The 1,505-nt window shown below is 39.8% G+C and overlaps 1 protein-coding gene across 1 annotated transcript; it reads right to left on the reverse strand.

The window, feature by feature from the left end:
• Positions 1-445: 445 nt before the first annotated feature.
• LOC149024228 (uncharacterized) lies at positions 446-979 on the reverse strand. Its single transcript, XM_089143437.1, has one exon. The coding sequence runs from the start codon at positions 977-979 to the stop codon at positions 446-448; it is 534 nt and encodes a 177-aa protein (XP_088999563.1).
• Positions 980-1,505: the final 526 nt, after the last annotated feature.

Below are 1,505 nucleotides of genomic sequence, written 5' to 3' on the forward strand. Positions count from 1 at the left end.
CTCATCAACTCTAATCCTTTCAATGCGAAAATGGAACGTGCAACCTAAGAGATGTATCTAGGGTAGGAGGGCTATATCAAATCTCCATCTAACCAACATAGCACATCACTTGAAAATTATCTCATTATACCCTAAAATATTGAATTATACCCAGTTCCACATTCTCGATCCCTCATAGTGAGCAATGTAAACTATCCTCATATGATGTACTCATGACTTTGTCCAATGACAGGTAGCCCGGGCAATGAGTCACATCATTGATGGGTATAGAATGAAAAGTTTTCCCATAGCCCTCATGTCATTTGGATTATCCCCAACTGCTTTCCTAGTCTTGCCTTGCGAGACCGCATCATCCTTGATCCTAAGGAACAAACTAAAGTAGCATCGTTGGGTGTCCTCTTTTAAGTCCTTTACGTTTAGGCCATTTGCCCTTACGTGTACTTGCCTAAGCTACAAGAGCAGTTTTGTGGGTCGCCACTAGGTGCTCCGCTTCCATCTTAAGGTGTTGAGCTAGATCAACATATGTCTTAATGCTCTCAAGATGAGCAAGTACTTGTTTCATTGGTGCCCATGAATCAAGTAAGGTCCTAATCAAGGTCTGGATCTGTTGCTCATCAGAAAGGTTATGTCCAACATCTTTTAATTTGCCAACCATTTCCTTGATAGTTCTAATGTGCTTAGTCATTTTATGCTTGGGGTCCATTTGGTAAATCTCAAACATGAGGATCATACCTTGTAGTCTAGTTGTGGGTGTACCACAAAAAGCACGCTTCAGCTCATCCCACATGGACTTAGCTGTAGGGAAAACCTCATATTCCCCTTGTAGGTCATCTTGCATGGCACTTAGCATGAAAAACCGTGCACTTCGGTCTTTCTTAACCCAAGCATCATACATATCCTTATCTCTACAAGACTGGGTAGTCTCTTTTCCTAAGGGAGGATTGGTCGGTACAATCATTTCCGTGGTAAGATGCTCCATGCTATCTTGGTCATTAAGGTAGTACTGGATTTTTCGTTGCTACTTCTCAAAGTTCTCATGACTGAAAAGTTTCTCACCCATGAGAAGGTCAACGATCATGTTTTTAGAGGCAATTTTGACTACATCCAGAATATGAAAAAAAGGACATAGTATATTTTTCACCACTCATTGGAATTTTTCCAAATTAATTATCCTTAATCCATACTGTGGTGTCAATCATCTAACACTGTTCGATGTCAAACCCCACCAAATATGTATTGAGAATAATTAATTTAAATTATTCCAATAAGTATACATCGGAGGAATGGGCATCTCCTATCACATAATTGCGCTATACATACGGATGCGCATGGGTCCCACCAGAGGAACCCAAACTTTGGTACTTCTAATGACACATCGAGTCAGTACAAGATTGTGATGCGTAATGTGGTGGTAACCTTATTACATAGCTTCCAAAAAATAATTAAAATTACATCTCAAAGAATCCTACTACAATATTACTAGGGTATACCACACTTTGCATCAC

Source organism: Hakea prostrata, chromosome 2, assembly GCF_041222555.1.
Source record: "Hakea prostrata isolate BN-2017 chromosome 2, UWA_Hpros_2, whole genome shotgun sequence".
Lineage (NCBI taxonomy): Eukaryota > Viridiplantae > Streptophyta > Magnoliopsida > Proteales > Proteaceae > Hakea > Hakea prostrata.